Source organism: Rattus norvegicus, chromosome X, assembly GCF_036323735.1.
Source record: "Rattus norvegicus strain BN/NHsdMcwi chromosome X, GRCr8, whole genome shotgun sequence".
Taxonomy (NCBI): Eukaryota; Metazoa; Chordata; class Mammalia; order Rodentia; family Muridae; genus Rattus; species Rattus norvegicus.
The window spans coordinates 13,361,396-13,378,565 of NC_086039.1; the positions used below are offsets into that span (position 1 = coordinate 13,361,396).

Here is a 17,170-nt window from a genome sequence, read left to right on the forward strand (position 1 = left end):
CCGTTTTCCCATCTCTTCCCTTCGCGTAGGTTTTAAGTTCGGAGCCTCCTGGAGCCAGTGTAGACCGCTTGTTTAGGGGCGGCGTGGGGGAGCGAGCAGAGCTCTCAGCCCTCCGCTGGGCTGTGGGGAACCTGGTGGGAAGCCCTGATGGGCGTGTGAAAGTCTGCGGCCCGGGGAAGTTGGTCCCACTCGGAGGGCGGGCGACGCGAGGGCTCTAGGCGAAGAGGAACTTGCGCACCGGGCGCGATCCTCGGCTGAGGCGGAGAGGGCGAGGCGGCACAGGGCCAGCGCTTGGAGCAGGCGGGAGGCTGCGCTACAGAGCCACCAGAAACCCGGGGACTCCGGGCTGTGGCGAAGAGCGCCTGCTATTTACGAAGAGAGCCTAGGAGCGCCCTGAACCGAGTAGGGTGGCTCGTGGCACGTGTAGTCCCAGCGGACTTCTGGCTGCCCGGTTGCTCAACGGAACACGTACCCACGTCCCGAAGAAGACCGAGCTTGTCCCCTAGTAGGCCGAGGCTGAGCCAGGCTTAATTTGCTGTTAATGAATCTTTTCCAGAAAGTCCGCGACCTCCAGCTAGACGCTTTGAGTGCCCGCGCGAAGGCGCGCGCCGCCGGCGTCTAGAAGGTGGGGGTTGGGGGAATAGAAAAGCGAAGAAGGAACTGGAGGAGGGTTATGTTTATTTAAAAACAAACCTTAAAAGAAACCAGCGCGCTTCAAATAGGTATTCATCCTGCCTGGTTGCGTCTAGACTAGACAGTCCGGGGTTTTAACTGTGTAACCCCCTCCCCGCGCACCCTTATTGAGAGAATGCTAGGGGACGAGTACTGCTACTTGGTTCTAAGGTGAGCTCCTTGGACAGAAAAAAAAAAATCCTTTAAAATGGACCGGGAGTTGAAAAAAAAAAAAGAGGAAATAGCCCACCCCAGAAGGTAGTGGGTGGTGAGTAGACAGACTTGGTATTTCTAGCCATCTGACACTTCCTGTGGATTGGAAACGGACACCTCCGGGAGAGATCGACCTGTACACGGTGCTGGATTCTGCCAACAGAATTTCTTGTGTGGAAGGTATTTTAATTGTCGACCTCAGAGACGCCTATATGTGGACTCTTGGGGGAATACTCTCTTCTCGATCCTTTCCACTCCTTCCCTGACTTGTTACCTGGTCTGGGTTGCAGTGTCGCCTCTGCTGTTTATTTGGGGTTGGATTGTGTCGCATAGACGCGAAGGGGTGATGATTAATTTGCCGTCCAGGTTTAATCTGAGGCTGGCCTTTGGTGTGCGGGTGAACACCACCACATACGTGAGTTGCCTGCGGTGGTTAGGGGATCACGCGGGTTTCGGTCACCAGGCGCTGGGCGGGTAGGTCTGGACTGGGGCTCCATCGGCCCCAGCTCTCTCCTTTGAGGCGCTGTCACCAGTAGGTGACTGAGAGTTAATTAGGAAGTGTTCTCTGGATCAATGGGCCGCACAGCTCATTAGCGATTCTCTCCAGCCCTTTGCAGGGCCGGCCTGGCCTCCGCCTCCCACACAGCCCGGGCCCCCGCGCTGCGGAGAGTGCCGCTGGGAAGTGGGGAGGGGTGGTCAGTGAGGGACAGCGGGCAGGCCAGGATAACTTCGCAGGGCTGTGTGTTGCGTGCGGCGCCGCGAGGTCCTCACAGCCCGCTCTTTCTTCCTGCTCGCGGCGCCTCCACTGTGTCTTTAACTCGCTCTAGCTCGCTTTGCTGCCTGGCTGCTCCTCCCCGCCTCCCTCGCCTATCTCTTGTTCTCTAAGCACGACGCCTGTGCTCCCCGCCCAGTTTGGGATTAGACAAGATAAAAATAGGACTGCCCAGCGCGCAGAGCTGTGACAGTGCCGGGGTAGCCTGGCTGATGCGAGCGCAAGGGGTAGGGTCTGGGGAAGACTAGCAGGGTGCTCGGGGCGGCCAGATTCTTATTGGACCCTCACCCCCTACCCCGCAGGCGCCGTCACGCTCGCTGGACTCCTTCCGCTGTGAACCGTGCGGGCCAGGGGGACCTGAGCAGGGTCTCCGCGCTCTCGCGGGTGTTGTTGGTGTGCGGGTGATAGATCGGTCTAGACAGGCATGCAGACTCCCTCCCGGCTGAAGGACGGGGGGGGGGTGGTGGGGGGCAGCAGACTCCCGAGAGCTGTGAGCCAGCAAGCTAAAGCTAGCCTGCAGGCCCAGCAAGCCAGGCTTGCTTACCCGGTGGAAAGCAGGTTGGGGGGGGGGGGGCGTCTCTTAACCCTTTAAGTGCGGTAAATAGTTTAATGCGGGGGGGGGTCGAGTCTAGTAAAAGTGACTGGGGGTAGAGTGGTCCGCGGGGTGGGGGCCTGAGTTCTAGACCTACTAGTGTTATCCTTTCTCTTCTGTGTGCATCCGCCAATTCTTTCACAAATCGAATGCAGCTGCTAGACAGAGTACTAGCTTGACCTAGTACTTCTGTGGGGGGGGGGAGCTGTGAACACAAAATGGGCTCCCTCACTTAAGAATCTGAGTTTCAGAGGTTAATTGGGCAAAGGCGCTGACCCAAACTCCTCCAGATTAAAGGCCCCAAGCCTGAGATGCCAAGTACAGTGTGTATGCACTGGTGGGAGAACCTAAAGAAACACTTAACCACGAACTTGTGAATAGTTATAGTCAGACATGTGCGGGAGACAATCCAAATCGGAGGTGGTCTGGACACTTTAAAGAATCTATCATTTGTATATCAATGGCGTAAAATTTAATGTAACTCATCATCAGTTAGTCTAGTTCAATTCTGAGCTGAATATTGATAAATAGATCCCCCAATAGATAACTAACTTATTCCTTCCCTTCTTTTCCCCTTAACAATTTGTGGCCTAAGGTTCCTCTGTTTACACTTAAACTGCAAAGCCATGCTGGTTTGGCCAGGAAATGAACTTCATTAGACTGATAGCCAGAGAACCTAAGCAGTAGAAAGGAATGCTCAGATTAAGATGTATCCCTGAATGACAAGTGCTGGGACAAATCAAGAGGCTTTGGTCCCTATGTCCTAATAGAACAAGAGATACATCAGAGCTAAAGAACTGGTCAAGAGGAATGTAAACATGGGTGTGTGAATGTAGGAAATGCACAGTGATAGTCTAAAAGGAAAACTAGAGATGGCGTGACGCTGGAACCTGGGGCAGGGTTTCTATGTGTTGCCAAGACAAAACCCATTTAAAGAAGTAAAGAGGAGGGTCACTTGGGAAGGCACAAAAGGCACAGAGATGCATACATAGCCTGTGCTTAGATACAGGGGCCTAATTACCAAGACCTCCGCTTTGTCTTGAGGTAGACTTTCACTAGTGATACTTACTGCAAGGAGGGGAAAGGGGGCAACTGTACGGGACATTAGCTCTCAGGGAGCTAATGCTTGGGCAGAGCAGCCTTCCAAACAGGTGATGGCCCTTGTTTAGGATTACTTCTAGTTGTAGCCCTGCTGCCTAGGTAACAGGGATTCTAAAGAGCCTGGGAGTTCTTGACCTTGGATGGCTGGAAGGTCTGTAGTAGTGGCCAGGGAGAAAGATGGGAGGGTGTGGTAAAGTTGGTGAAGGTGGAGCAAGGCTTGGCCTGAGAGAATCGAAAGAAGTGTGCCTTCTGGGAGGAGCAAGAGGGAGAGCAGTATGCTTGCATTTTGGCTTTATTATATATTTTTCCTCCCTGCTGGAGGACACTATGCCTGGGACGGCTTGTGCAGGGTGTATTAGCAGGCGCCTCAGTGACCCCAGACATGTAAACTCCTGCTAGGGTTTAGTTTGCTCGGGGCACTGATTTGCCTGCTCCTCTTTGTCTAAACCCAGTCAGGAATTCCAGGTTTTATTGGGAAGATCACACTTGGGTGGAGCCCAGGGAGGGGGTGCTGGGCTGTGAGGAAGGCTGGCATTCTCCTAAAAGGCCCAAATGCTGCCCCTACCCTAACATGGCCCTCGGGAGCAACCGCCGTGATTCCCTCAAGGATTTATCCAGACAGACACCTAGCCAGGCAGGGTAGGGGACTCAAATGGGCCAACCTCGGGGCTGAGCCCCACTCCAGCTAGGAAGGCCCTTTGTTAGGTCCTAGTGTCCTAGGAGTTGATGAAGAGTGTAAATACACGTGTTTTTGCCTAGGAGTCTCTTGGGACACTCTGGATCTGGTCTCCTGGCTTTGTCTGGCCACCATCGGAGGAACTTGGTCAGTGTTGATGGCCAATGGGATTTCTTGCTTTTCTTTCTTTTCCTTTTTTCCTTTTTTTTTTTTTTCTGCCCCAGAGTTGGTCTCCCTGCTGAGACCTAGGTGATGTGTGGGGGGAGGGGAGCGAAGCACAGAACTCTGTCCACCTCTGTGGTCACCCAACAGGGCTTATCCCTGAGCACTTGGCCCAAGGCATGTATACTTTCCTAACAGATTCCCAAACTTGCTTCCAACGTGTCCCTCAAGACAGGACATATATATTTTGTGGAGTAGCAGTTTTTGTGCTCTTCCCGGGTATATTTCTGAAGGTTCTCATTCTAGGCTGACTGATGCTCAATTCCGTGTGTCTGTCCTCAATCCATATTCTTGTGGTATGACCCCATTTATTTTTTTCAGAGAGCAAGTATCACTAGCCAGCACCCACACAGGCTGGGCTCCCCACGATTAGATAAATGGAGAAGTCCACTCAGAGAAGATCCTGACAGCATAAAATATAATTTGTGATCTAAAAGACAGTTTCCAGTATAATCTCATTATGCACCACAGACTCCCGGTGTTATTTTGTGGAAGGCGGACAATGATCAATTTACATTGACCCGGGGCTGGGCGAGCTTTTAGATGGTAATTGCCATATTGATTTGCATGCAAAAAGGAGACCTGCTAAAATTAAAGACCGGAAGCTAAATTAAACTAAATTTATTGTCTAGGTGCAAACCAGGGGAACTATTGGGGGAGGGAGGTGAGTCAGGCTAGGTTGCCAGGGGCAGAACAGGTAAGAGGCTAACAGAGCTTGGGGGGCAGTTTACAACTTTCCCCAGCTATCTTTGCCTTGAGATTTCAAAATGTGGGAAAGGAGTCGAGTTTAGGGGAGTTATAAAAAGGTACAGTTTCAGTGAAGGCCTTAGGTCTTTTAATACTAACGGTAACTTTGGGGGGGTATAGGGTTACAGGGGTGGGGTGTCTTCCTGCACCATTTCTGGCATCCCCCACCTCCCATTTCTATTGTTTTGATTCTGTGAGGCCTTCGCTACGGTGCCAGGGACACCAAAATCTGAAGAGAGAAAGGAAGCTCGGAGGTGGAGGGAGCCCTTCTCTGTTCCCGCCTTGTCCCTTCCCCTGCCCTCTCTGGAGCAGGAGGAGACCTTGTGGTGGGCGTGAAGGTGTTAGAGGGTAAGTACGCCCTCCACCTTGGCGAGGCCCGGTGGGTCCCCACAGATGGATAGGACTGTGGGCAATTGTCTCACGCTGGAAGCTAAGGTCGCAGGCTCGGCTGGATGGCAATTGCCCGGGAAGCCGCAGACTCCAGGTGGCCGATGTTGAGGGTGGAGGGGGATGGGTGGATTGGATTGGAGTGGGAGAGGTTGTCTACCAGAGCTTCAGGCCTTCCCAGTGCTAGGGTCAGGGGGGGTCTCCTCTAGAAATGCTGCCGTGCTAGGCCAGTTCCGAGCCAGGCCAGGCAGGAGCTGGAAACTCATCTGGCTAGCCAAAGCTGGAAAGTTTTTAAGAGAGAAAGAAAGCCACTTGCTGGAGGTCTGGCTGGGCGCCAGGTCAGCTGGGCCGCATGGCCACTCAGGGTTGGGGGTGGGGTGAAGGGAAGGAGTATACGGACCTTCTCTCCTCCTGGACCCTCTCCCTCTCCCTCCCGGTGGCTCTGCGGGGTCTATTTCAGGGATCCTTTTTGAGTCTCAGAGGCTGGCAGGGGTGACCAAAGGTGAAGATTAATAATAAGCCTTTTGGTTCGAAAATTCCTAAAGCAACTGAAAGCTTGGGGTAGGCTTAAAAATCAGGAGGAAGTGGGGAGAGGATCTTTAGGCCATATCCTGGGAGGGAAGGTTGGGAAAAGGAAAGTCTTCCATCTTGCCTTGGTTGGCTTTTGGTAGGGACATTGGGGTACTCAGTAAATAGGGCCTGGTATCTAGAAGTCACTTGGCTGATATTTTCTCCCCTCCCCCACCTGGTCGCTGGGGTTGCCTCATGGAGCTTTAGGAGATACAGACCGATATGTAGGATTCTCTTCCAAAGGCTCCGTCTAGATATTTGATTGCATTATGTGACAAGTTCAGGGTGGCCACCTCAACCATAGGACGAGAACAGCATTTTCCCTGAGAACAGAGAGGCCCGGCCACCTACTACTGTGGGCTAGCACCTGGAGAGAAGGCCGCAGGTACCTTGTTGGATGCCTCCGCCCCCCCCAACAAGGACATCTCATTGTGAGAGATTTGTAGTCTGTAGGGGGAGATTATGAAAACCTTTTCAGTGACCTTAGAGATTGCTGTGATGTTTAGGGGAAACTGAGCTCTGGGCTCATACTGAACTCACCTGAGGTGAAGGAAGAGAATATGTGAAAATGGGGATTTCAAGTCACACAATTAGGCCAATAATTGGCTCCTCTCCGCAACTCCAGGACTGAGTTTGACCATGGCCCATTTTTACTAGCTGTGTGACCTTGGGGGCAAGTTATTTATGGCCTCTGAGCCTCAGTGTGTTTCTTCATTTGTATGACTGGGAATAATTATCTACCTTTAGGATCAAAGACAATGCTTGGCACATAGTAGGCCCAGAGGGTTAATAATTGCCTTGAATGACTGGTCATGTTTCTATAAGTTGCTCCCTAGTTCTCCAGTGTCCCAGGGACCAAGGATGCATTCAGGCCAGATGCTTCTGCCAGGGGCATTCCTCTGGGTAGGCCTATATGGGTTCCCCTCTTTGTTTAGAGTTCTTTGCCTTATGTCTTTAAGGGATTCCATATGCAACGACTTGGATTTCTCCTCCCCCCCCCCAAATCCCCCACCCCCAGTCTTAAGTGGGATCATTATATGGGTCAGAATTGATTCCAGAACTGGTATCTAGGTGCTGTTTGGCAAATTTTCCAGTCATTATTCCAGGGGAGGAGACAGGGGCTGCCAAAGGAGAAGACCTAGTTGGAAGAGGTGAAGGAGTGGCCTGCTGCAGCAGCCAGAGGTGCTGCGGCTTGATAGGGATTAAGTCCGGATGTTATGAAGGCTCGATGTGGTTTTCAATAAAGTCAGCCAGAGATTGCTTCTTTTATATCGCGATGTATTGAAAAGAAATTACCAGCGCGAGAAGAGAAGCAGACCTGTATGGATCCAGACCGGTAGTAAGCTACTGTGATCAGGTTCCTCTTCGTCTCCCAGAGGGGAAGTCAGCTTTTGATTGAAGCTACACTTGGTTCTTGACTCTCAGGGGATGCCTGCTCTGAAACAGGAGCTCTCGCTCCCTTTCCCTCCCCCCTCTTCCCTTCTTTCCCTAAAAGCCTTTGTGCTGAAAGAGCTTCAGTAGGCATGAATCTCTGGTCCCTCTAAAGAAAGCTTGCAGCCTTTGCTGACGTTGGTTTGTGAGCAGTGGCTTTTACCAGGCCAGCAGTTTTGCCCCCCACCCTCCTCGTTTTAGCTCACTATTTTAGAGGTAGTGTATGGGCAGGATGCTCCCAACTATGGTAGTGGCTGCAATGTGGAGCCCAGCCGCCTGGAGTCTGAAGGCTCTGTAACCTTTGAAGGGGGGCCCCTCCGGAGGGGGCAGAGGTGGGGAGCTCGAGGACCCAGGATTGTTTTCGAGGGTCTGTTTGTTTTCTCCAGCCCGAGAGGGTGGAGACAGGCAAGAGTATGTTCTAGCTTTGAGTTTGATTTAAAAAAACTTGATTTAATTGGAGAAACTCCGAGGCATTTCACAGTTCTGTACAAATGCAAACTTGAAATAGCTCGAGACCTACGTCATTTAGGAAGGGATAAATGAAGTACAAAAATGTTCAAACTATGTAAATCCTTGGAGTTGTCTGCCCTCCCATAAACACATGACAAGTGCCAAGGCATTTCCAGTCAAAACACCCATGGACCCAGCAGTCTTCATCCTTTGTATTTATTATTTTATTAACAGCATTTTACACAGCATTTAACAAGCCCAGACTGCCCGCTTTCCACAGTGACTGGGTGGAAAATGGGTGGGGGTGGGGGAAAGTGGTCTACAAACCCACAAGCTGGTGAGATCTCCAGATGGAGAGGCAGTTTATTTCTACTGGCCAAAAGGAGCCAAAAGTAGTACTGAGAGAGCTCCCTTCCTATCCTAGGAGCGTGTTTGGGCTTCTAGAATGTGTCTGCTCCCAGCTTCTACTTGGAAGGTAAAACAGGGTCTCCTGGCTCCTCTCTCCTCTGCCCCCTGGTTCTTGGTGCTCTTCAAAGAACGAGTATTTGTCTGTCGTTATTCTATATCCTGGTGGAAAGTTTCTAACGAAAAGTAATGCCTTTCTTAAGTCATAAAATGAGCCTTGTATGATTATTTAATTAAAATCTATTTAAGGACCGATTAGGCGTGTAATTTGCGCTAATAATGACGATTATGGAAATGTTCAACTTAACCAAAAATCATAAAGGAGACATTTTGATCAGTGGGGCGACCAGTAAGTATTCAATGAGTTGGGCAATTTCTGAAAGACCAGAGGCAGACCTTGTGGCCCTGCACAGAATCCCAGACATGCCCAGCCTCTGTGACAACCTCAGGGGCCACAGGCCTTCCTATCACAGCCCCAGCCTAGCCACTTGCTCCAGTTGGCCTAGTAGTGTGAGCAGCCCTCTCTTCCCATCCAGCTTCTCTAGACTCTACCAGAGGCACAAACTCTGGGAGAGGGCTGATAAACCACAGTGAAATCACTGCGAAATGGCGGTGCTCTTGGGTTTAACAAACTGCACCGAGAAATGCGCGCTTCCTTGGCTGGCCTTGGCTAGAGCCCGGAGGGGTGGGGTGGGGGGAGCCAGGGTCCCTTGTTCCGGAGAAAGCTGCCAGCTGCTGGTCTTGGTGCGAAGGCGAAGGCAGACACAATGCTGCTGTTGTTGGTTTGATCTCTAACTGTGGATTGTTAGTCTGGCTTTAACTATGTGGTAAGGGGGGAATGTGAAGGCTGTTTACAGCGAGTGCAAATAATGTGACAGCTGTTGGCGCGCGAGCAGCGCTGCGCCTCCTTAGCACTCACACAAAGCGCGCACTATGCAGGCAGGCCCCGTGGAGGAGCTGCAGAGGTGGCCACCACTTTGTGGCTGGCGCTTTCGGATGAGAGAAAGCTGGGTCACATCCCGTCACCAGTCAGATCCCTAGCACACACCTTAAGGACTGCCCAAAGGATGGGGCAGGGGTGTGGGATGGTTTATATGTTGTGGCTTAGGGATCTTGTTAGACAGAGGTGTCAGGAGAAGGCTGGAGGAAGGTGGGGGTAGGGGCTGGAGTGTTACTGTCTAGAGGGGTTTGGCCAAGATCCATGAACCTGGGTCCTCAGCTGCTTGTGACAGAGTTTGCAAGATTTGGGAAAACAACCAGCAGCCCCAAGTAAGCTGCTTTGGAAGAATTGGTAAGAATGTGTTATTAACTGAAGGCTTTCTGGGGATCCCCGAGGCTCTGAAGGCTGTTCTTCCTCTGCAGTGTCTCTAGTCAGATAAGTTAGAGACAGGCGCTGCGGTGTTCTGGGCGCTGGGCGCTGTTCTTCAGGATGGAAATGCAAGTGTGTGGGTTCGGGATCCGAAGGAGTATGCATTTTCTGGGGAAGGGATGCAGGTTGACTTTGAGCCACCCGGTCTCATAACCTTCCCCTGTCAGAACACACTGCCTTCAGCTACAGCCACAAAAGGCCTGGTGGAATGCCTACTCTCTGGGCATTCATTCGGGTGGACAGGAGAGCAGAATGAAGGGGATGATGAGGACTGTCACTCTGTCTGTCCACTCATGACCATGCCTAGCTAGAGTCAAGAACTTGGTCTGTCTCTTGGGTGGCCTGGGGCAAGCTGAGAGTAAAGTGCCTTCCCAACACCCCAGGAATCCCAAGGTCGAAAGAAGCCTTCTTGGGATATAGAAAGGCTGTCCCTGGGATATAGAAAATCTTTGCAGGCGGACTTAGTTCTACAATCTTGCCTTCTGTGTTACCTTGGCCCTTATGAGGACAACGGATAGGATGTCTGAGTCTAGATACTCACCACCCCCCAGGTAGGATTTTTTTTCCCTACATAGTCCCCTTGGGGAGCTGGGAGATGCTTCTGGAGTGATACATGAACTTCGGTGCCAGTTCTATAAATTGGTCTCTTTTTATGACGTGTGCCATTTTCTGTAGGAATGTTGCTTGCAAAACGAGTTTCGCCTTGGAGGAAAGGCGGAAAGATAAACAAGCCTGCAACGCCAAAACACTGGCGGTCTTTCCTTCCTTCCAGCTCCCTTAAAGCAGCCGGGCTGTATTTCCAGGATTAGACTCATGCTTGTAAGGAGGGGCTCTGTTGGCTTTTTTCCCCCCAAGCAAATGCAAATTAGAGAAAAATAATTTTCTTTCAACGATATGCAATGTATTAGTCACTTGTTATCGGGCTCCAAGGCAGGCCTCATTTGCGCGTCTGCCAGCTCGCTCACATCTGCTCGGCGCTGTTGGGGCATTTTAACCTTGGCGGTGTCGTGTCTAGTCCCATGGATCAAGAAAGAGTAATTAAGCTCTGAACAGCCACAAAAATTCTTGGGTCCCCATCTATATGGCTTTGTTTTGGGGTGCTTTGAGTTCCAAGACTGAGTAGCAGACATGGAATTCTTATTGTTCCTTGTAAAGAAAATTAATCTCTCTCCTGCCTGTCCCCAACCCCCCAGTCTTCCCAGGACTTCAAGCTCTGCACAGACACCGAGAAGCCTGCATACAGATTTCGGGACCCTTGCATTTCGCATCTTACTTCCTTAAAAAGTTCTTTTGTGCTTCCTAGGGACAGCCTTTTGTAGAACTTGTTACTTTTTGTAGCAAATGTTTATACGAAGCTTTAGTGGAGACTACTAAGTACTCCGCTACTTAACCAAGTACTACTACGGCCTGTATTGAGGATTCCTCTCTGTCCGGGTGGATTCCCCAGTGGGGGACAAAACTCTGTTGGGCCAGGCCAGGTATTAGGAAGGGGGTGGGGGTGGGGAAGAGGATGGGATGTAAGAAGGAGCGCTGGCTTTCTTCCTAGGTTCTGGGTGTTGGACCCACCTTCTTTTCAAGGACCTCTTGTTTCCAAATTCACACCACCTGCACTTTGGATGCAGCTAGAGCTCGCTAACTAGTTATGTGGCACGGTCTGAAGGAGTGGGAAAAGAACAAAAGGCAGGGAGGGAGTCTCTGGCCATTCCTGTAGAAGGGAGGGGAAATGGCCATCTCTGTCCTCGGGTTGGGAGCAGTGGTAAATCTGATCCCCATAGCTGGGGCTCTGCCTGAGTAGAGGATGGATGCCCGGCAACTGACTTTTAGTAGACTCCTGGGCTCTGTCCTACCCAGGGCTCCATGCCTGTCCTATATTACAGTACACTAGACTCACTGTCATCTTCTCAGGGGAGGGTCCAGAGGAGCAACCCTCTAGTCTGACTGAGGGAAGCTCACAATGAAGGGAGGAAGGGTTTGCAGTCTTTACTCGTGGGCTTGGGAGCATGTCCCTTAAGGGCTCAAAATCTGCCCGAACCCAATCAAAAGTTTACTTTTGTTTGAAATTTGATGGTGAAGACCAAAGGAGTAGTGAAGACTCCGCAACGGAACTCCGGAAGTTCCCATGGGAACCCAGGGTTCCAGGCGTTAACTAGGAGGGTGGCTGACCAAGGGAGAACTGGTAGAGTTTCTGGAAGGTCTGAGAGGATTTCTGGCCTGGACTGCTACCTCTTCCTGCTGGGACCTTGGCAGGGGGCTGTGAGGAGGGGCAGAGGGGGCTAGTGAGCTCTGAGCAGGGAGAGTGTGCGCTGGGAAAGACAGTCCCTTTGTTGCAGACGCGTCACATCCAGCTCTGCAGAGGCGTGGAGAGGGGGCCGCCCCTCCTCCTCCTTTCTCTCTTCACTGCCACTGAGGGCCAAGTTTATTCCCTATCCTGATGGCTCTCTGCCGTGACCCTGGAGCTTCAGGAAGAAACTGGGGAGGTTCTGTACGCTAGGAAGATCAGGTCTGTGTGAACATTGTCGTCGTCCGTCTCCTCCTCCGCCCCTGCTCCCTGACTTTTACTAATATAAGATTTGGGGTTGTGGGTGGTGACACCCACGGAACCAGTGGTTGCGGTTTGGAGTGTGCACCTGGGCAGCCTGGCTCGCACACCTCTAACCCCATACCTCAGATAGATGCTAAATGGCTCAGGACCTGGGAGCAATTTGAGGGTCCCCTACTCATCAGCTATATGACATCTGGGAAAGCAGCCCAGGAGGACCCACCCTGCATTGCACATCCGGGAAAGCATTTTCTTTTCGTTTCCCACCCCCACATAGGCCCTCCCCCCAACATTCTAAAATAGGAACGTCTTCCCCCTCCCTTCCTTGACACCCAGAGCGTGGTGCTGCTGTGACTCAGTCTGCCTTTGGAGCAACCCCAGGAAGGGCTGGCACTAGCTTTAGGCTTGGGTGAAATCCACACTAGTCTGTGTTACCCCCTCCTGGTCTGGCCCCTCTGTATCTCCTTCCTCAGCTCCCCACCCATGATAGATAAAAGACCGTGTAGCCATTCTGGGACTATATTAACAGCGTGTTTAGTGGAGTCAGATGCTGTCTGATGGGGTTAACCGTGACAAGCTCCAGCTATTGCCAGGCAAAACTCAAGTCCATAGTGCAACCAAAGCCTCTAGAAAACACAGGGCCAAATTTTTACAGAGGAGGACCAAGGTTGGAGAGATTCGGTCACCTGGCCAGGGACACAGGGTGGGTGAGGGTGAGAGCCTAGGAGAGCCAACAGGTTTCTTTCTTCAGGATCTCACCCAGCACACTGACTGGGACCAGGCTGCCTATGTACCACCTAAACTAGACGCTGCTACAGACATACAGGTTTGTCCAATCTTTGGCTGCTGCCCACATAACTGCCTGTAGGATGGGGGCCGGAAGGGCCTTAGGGAAAGAGCTTAGAGAAGCCCCAAAGAACAGACTGCCAATGTTGAAGTGGACAGGTTTTTGTCTCTTCCCTAGTCGCTGCTTGGGAGCGACACTTTTCCTATTGTGGGTGCAGGTGGCATTGATGGCAGTGGGAAATGGTCTGCTATAGTGGGGTGGCAGTGGGGAACAACAGGGACAGTTAAGCCTAATGTTGTCTCTCTCTTCACTACCCTTTCCTCAGCCTCCTCACTTTTGTCTGCAGGGGTAAATCTTAAATGTCCTTAAAGATGAAACAAGTAAGTTGGCTGTGGTGGTATATGACTTTAATCCCAGCAGATACAGATCCATCCCTTGAGTTCCAGGCTAGCCGGGACAGAAAGACCTAGTCTTTTAGAAAAGGAAAAGGTGTGTTCTTTTTCTGGATCTCTACCTCGCTGTCTTGGCAGGGATTGTACACCCTGGGGGGTCACCTCATGAGGCAATTGGGCTCCTTTTCAGAGTTGCGGAGGTTGGAGGGACAGCACCTAATCTTGGTCCCTCTGACCTGCTTCTGCCACTCAGGCCAAGCATGGGTACTCTAGCCACAACCTTTGGCTCAGGAGCAAATAATTGTTCAAAGTCTGTTCAGGTGACTCCTCCGCCTCTCTGTTAAACCCAGTACATTCTAAGAGCTGCAGCCGCATGCCCTGAGTACCTGCCGCATGTAGGTTCCCAAGACCTCGGTTCCAGCAGGCAGGTACTGCACTTAGCAATCAACCAGTTCCCTCACAACAGGCTGGTGCTTGTAAAGTGCTTTTTCATGAGTGACGCCCCACATCTTGGCACTTCTAGAGGCACAGCCTGCATGTGGAAGAAGGGGTAAAGAATGAGTCTCTTCTTTATATATAGCAGCCCAAGTGCCTTGAGGTCTTCCATATCCCATCTACCACATTCCACAGCCAAGGGTCAGCAAAGTCAGGTAGAGAGAAATGTCCCGGCTATTTTACTAGGACTTTCTAGAAACTGGATGGGATGAAGTGTTGCTTTCTTCTACCTTTTGGTCTCTTTTTTTTCACCCAGGAGTTTGGGTGATGGTACTCCCTGCTCCTCCATGGTTTAGTAGAGGCAGAGTGCTTCTCCAGAGTGTATTTCTGCTGGGCTCTTGGGCTGCCCTTCTTTGTCACCCTAGAGAAGGGTCTCCTGCCTAGCAGGGCCCATAGTCATTGACTCTATTTCGCTCGTTCGCTCTTTAGCCAGGCACCTGAAGAGTTAAAAGTCCTTAGCTTGTTGCAATGAAATTATGGCTGGCGGTGGCGCCACTGTTCGTTCAACAGACCTCCACTTTTAAATAGTTCAAAAAAAAAAAAGTTCACAGGGCAGCTAAAGATTTCAAATGCGGGTACACAAGTGCGCACAAGCACTTGCACATGTGTGTGCAGTCCATGGTGCAACTCCTCCTGGTTTAACCCGCTCCCTGCAACCACATACAGAGGAGAATGAAATGCACTCCAGGCCTTAAGTCAACTCTCAGTCTGTCCCTGTGTCTGTGACACTTCATTCTGATGGCTAGTGTTATTTATCTGTGACAATAATATTGAAAAAAAAAATGATGCGTGAACCCCAGACAGGGGTTAAAGTTTCAGTTCTCCAGGCCGTTCCTTGTCCCTCACAGTCCGGGTGGCCTTTTCTGGAAAAACAAAAGCTACTGGGCTTTTGCGGGAAGAGGTCAGGCCTTCTCTATGCTGATTTCGATGGTTCTTGAGGGTCCCTGAGGTACTCTTCCCAAGGTGGGTTACTCTATGTAGGGCGCAGCTGGATTTCAAGCCTGAGGAACTGGACCATGGAGATCTGACTTTTCTCAGGCGGGTTCTTCTGAACCTTTTTCCTGGGGGTTGATTGTGGGATTTCTGCACTTCATCAGGGCTCCATGAGGGCATGGTCTGGCTCCTGCAGTGGCCTGCGGTTCAGGACACCTGCGCCCAGAGACAGTGCTCTTCTTGGTCAGACTACCCACAATGTCTTCCCTTTGTTGTGAGAGTGGGCAGGAAATCCTCAGGAAAGGGGCACTCGATGGAATGGGTCTTGGGTCTTTCCAGTCCCCGTGATGTGACATTCCCTGCAGGAAGAAATGGTGAACAGCTCCCACACAGCCTTCCCTAGTACCCCAGTGGGTTCCTCCGTGCTCTGTGGCTAGGACATTTGGAGATCCCATCTGAAGAAAGACCCTTCCCAGGAAAACAGCTTCGCCAAAGTCCATTCCCATGATGCCTTCACAGATTCCAGCCTCTTCAGGGCCCTCCCCTTCCAGCTTCATTGTTGAGCTCTAGCTGTGCGTGGTGTGTTGGTGCGTGTTGTTCTATGGTTGGGGGGCCGGTGGGGGTTGCTGGTGGAGAAAAGGCCTAGTTAGGACAAAGAAAGGAGCATAGCTGAGCTTTCGGATTCAGTCCTCCCAAGCCTTCCCCACCCCCACTCCAGTCCCTGGCAGAAGAGTCCCTGGACGGGGTGCCTCCACCCAACCGACCTGGCAGTCTGCTTCTCGTGTGCTAAAGTGTAAAAGCAAGCATTTGCATATTTTCTCCTGCTAACAAAGGAAATGTGTCGACTTAAGGGAACATTTGGGCTTTCGGAAACTGTGTGGGTGGGTGTGTGAGGGAGGAGAAAGAAAAGTTCCCCTGATGATCTATCTGCACACCAATTATTTCACACTCGGTTTTGGGTCCCGTGGAAAAATGCCGAGGCCTGTCCTGGACAAGGGAAACTGAGATGTGTTTGTGAGCAGGGAATTGCCGAGGGCCAACGGTCCCAGGCATTAAAGGCTCCCCTACTTATTAACCCAGCATTTAACAGCAGGATATGGGCTGAAGCGCAGTCAAAAGAAACGGCTCAACCTCCAAAGAGCAATTAAAATCCTGCACGAGGATAAATCACGCGCCGTGATAATCCTGTTAATAAAATGCAGCTTGTCCTGACCCTTTACTCATGCAGCAAACTAGAATGTGGTGTGGGTAGGGGCAGTGGGCTGAGAAGGTATGTGGGGGAGGTGGTCTGGGCTCCTTTGCACCCTCCCCTCCACAGCTTCCCCCTCCCATGAGGTGGAAAATGGGTGGCTTTTGCCTGTTCCCTGTGTGCCAGCGGCTCGGAGCCCATCAGCATCAGCCCTGGCTGCAAAGACTTATGCGCTAATGATTTCTTGTCCCCAGCGAGCAGGCGTCATTGAATTACTCAGCCGCCTCCCCCTGCAGCTCCCCGGCAAAACCACCCCTGTTAGGTGCTTAATCTAATCCAGGGCTCTAGTAGAGAGGTTCACCAGCCCACTGGACTCTCTCTTTCACCCTCAATCTTCGCGTTGGGCGCAGGACAGCTTTGAAATTCAGTCCTAACAATGTGCTGTAATTTGAGTCCCAAACCTGCGTTGCCACCTCACACTGTTCCTGCCTCTGCCACCCCAAAAGAGATGAGTGTGCCAGTGATCTAGCAACCTGTGCCTTTCTATTCCCTCCTCAAATATGGCTGCTTTCTCTGGCAAAAGGGTGGGCAGGCCCAGACCTGTGACTAGGATGGGTTTCTTCCTGTTAGCTTGCGTCTGATCTTCTCCGTCACTGGGACAGGTGTGTTCTTGGTTCATGGACATTTGTAGACAGTCTGTCAGGCACAGGTTATGTCCTATATGAATTACCTTGAAAGAGGCTTTGCTTTACCTAACCTCACGGGAAACCCCCCCCCCCTTTCTTTTTTAAACAGACTAGACGCCTGAAACCAAGCTGCCATCCAAGGAGACGACATGCTTTCAGCAACTCCTCTGTATGGGAACGTTCACAGCTGGATGAACAGCGAGAGGGTCCGCATGTGTGGAACAAGTGAAGACAGGTGAATAGTCTCCAGGGCCAGGCCTGGTGAGGGAGAACAGGTCTTCTCCCCCACACTCCTGAGCAGAGCCCATGCATGCCCACCCCACCCCCCTCCTCACAGCCAGAGAGGGGCCCAAAAGGTCTGGACAAGAGAGATCTCCTAGCTGGTGGCCCTTGATTTACAGTTTTAACAGGCAGCCTGGTTCAGCGAAGCATTGCCGCCCTTTAAAAGATTAGCCCCTAAAGCGGCCTTTCAGTGCGCTTTCGTCCTTAATTTATTATTTCATATTTATGAAGGAGAATTAATCCCCATCTATATGCTGCTT

At 51.5% G+C, this 17,170-nt stretch overlaps 1 protein-coding gene across 14 annotated transcripts in view; it reads left to right on the forward strand.

Moving 5' to 3' along the window:
• Bcor (BCL6 co-repressor) overlaps positions 1 to 17,170 on the forward strand; it is a 119,824-nt gene that overhangs the window by 78,965 nt on the left and 23,689 nt on the right. For 13 of the 14 annotated variants that reach the window (XM_039099760.2, XM_063280048.1, XM_039099759.2 and 10 more), the window contains exon 2: positions 16,738 to 16,863. In XM_039099760.2, the coding sequence (XP_038955688.1) occupies positions 16,778 to 16,863 (86 nt within the window). In that variant the 5' untranslated portion in view covers positions 16,738 to 16,777. Of the gene's footprint in view, positions 1 to 4; positions 1,066 to 16,737; positions 16,864 to 17,170 lie in introns of those variants that run through there. The other variant, XM_039099764.2, reaches the window with a different exon arrangement.